The sequence below is a fragment of the Mesitornis unicolor genome, unplaced genomic scaffold (genome assembly GCF_000695765.1).
Source record: "Mesitornis unicolor isolate BGI_N332 unplaced genomic scaffold, ASM69576v1 scaffold34108, whole genome shotgun sequence".
Lineage (NCBI taxonomy): Eukaryota > Metazoa > Chordata > Aves > Mesitornithiformes > Mesitornithidae > Mesitornis > Mesitornis unicolor.
The window spans coordinates 1-1535 of record NW_010204444.1 but is presented as its reverse complement, the minus strand read 5'-3'; the positions used below and the strand labels follow the sequence as shown (position 1 = coordinate 1535).

The following is a 1535-nucleotide window of genomic DNA, read 5'->3' as shown; positions in this document are numbered from 1 at the left end:
GATCTGGGGCGACTGCAGCTGCAGGAAGAAATATTCCCACGTGGACCTGGTGGTGATGGTGGACGGCTACGAGGGAGAGAAGGGGGCTGTGGTCGCAGGCAGCCGGGGCTACTTCCTTAAGGTGAGAGCCTGGACTCCCATAGGGGCATGGGGACAATGGGAGCTGGGAGAAATGAGGGGGGACAGGGGTCCCATGGCTGGCTCATCGCATGGGATGGCTTCTGCCACCACGGCCTGGGCACCTCCGGATGCGCTCCGATGTCCCCGCCGTGGTGACACGGAGCCTGGCAGTGGGAGCAGCCCGGAGCTGGCGTGGGCTCGAGGCACTCCCAGACCAGCCGAGCAGGACGGGACGGCGCAGCGAGGGGTGCGCGTGTGACAGACGATGACTTCCCTTGTCCCCAGGGTCCCCTGGTGTTCCTGGAGCAGGCCCTGATCCAGTACGCGCTGCAGAGCCTGCGCGCCAGGGGCTACACCCCCGTCTACACCCCCTTCTTCATGCGCAAGGAGGTGATGCAGGAGGTGGCCCAGCTCAGCCAGTTCGACGAGGAGCTCTACAAGGTGAGCGATGCCCGCTGGCGCCCTGCGTCTCGCCACCACCAGCCCCCTCGGGCAAGCACTTGCCCACCGGGCCACTGCCACAGGGCTTCCCCTGCTGGGAGGGAGCCGATGTCTGAGCTCCTCTCTGCCCCAGCGAGGCCACGGCAGCATCAGTTCCCTTCTGCTCCCTATCTCTGGGTCCATCACACGGCCCGAGGCGGTTGTCATGACGATGCGGTGACAGGGAGGTGGCCGTCCCCAGCCCGGCTGGCGGGAGGCCACCAAGGCCTTTGAAGGAGGCCAAACCAGCAGCTGTTCCCCTTCCCGAGCCAAAGTCCCCACTCCAGGCGCCGAAAAACCTCACTGCCAGCAACTGTCTGTCCCCAGAGGCACAGGAGCAGCTGAGGAAAGGGGACAGTGGCTTTTGTCCCCCCCCAGGTGATCGGCAAAGGCAGCGAGAAGGCGGAGGACAGCTCCATCGACGAGAAGTACCTGATCGCCACCTCGGAGCAGCCCATCGCCGCGCTGCACCGCGACGAGTGGCTGAGACCTGAGGATTTGCCCATCAAATACGCGGGGCTCTCCACCTGCTTCCGGCAGGAGGTGGGGTCCCACGGCCGCGACACCCGCGGCATCTTCCGCGTCCACCAGTTCGAGAAGGTGAGGGGACAGGGACGCATCCCCCACGGGGATTTTGGGGCTGTACCCGGTGCCGGTGCTGACGTGGGGGTCCCTCTTTCTCGGCAGATCGAGCAGTTCGTCTACGCCTCCCCCCACGACAACAAGTCCTGGGAGATGTTTGAGGAGATGATAGCCACGGCCGAGGAGTTCTACCAGTCCCTGGGCATCCCCTACCACATCGTCAACATCGTCTCGGGTAGGGACAAGGGCCACTGGGGCCACCTCTTTGTGCTGGGGTGGCCCAGGAGGCAACCGGCCACCTCTGCCAGCGCCTCGGGTGTCACCGTGGCCCCTCGGCTGTCACCGTTGCCCTG

The 1535-nt window shown here is 65.6% G+C and overlaps 1 protein-coding gene across 1 annotated transcript in view; it reads left to right on the top strand.

Annotated features, from left to right (window-relative positions):
* LOC104545838 (serine--tRNA ligase, cytoplasmic-like) overlaps positions 1-1417 on the top strand; it is a gene marked incomplete at both ends in the record, with an annotated part of 2939 nt that extends 1522 nt beyond the window's left edge. The window contains 4 exons of the mRNA XM_010191067.1: positions 8-121; positions 406-561; positions 979-1200; positions 1288-1417. Of these exons, the coding sequence (XP_010189369.1) occupies positions 8-121; positions 406-561; positions 979-1200; positions 1288-1417 (622 nt within the window). The remainder of the gene's footprint in view (positions 1-7; positions 122-405; positions 562-978; positions 1201-1287) is intronic.
* Positions 1418-1535: the final 118 nt, after the last annotated feature.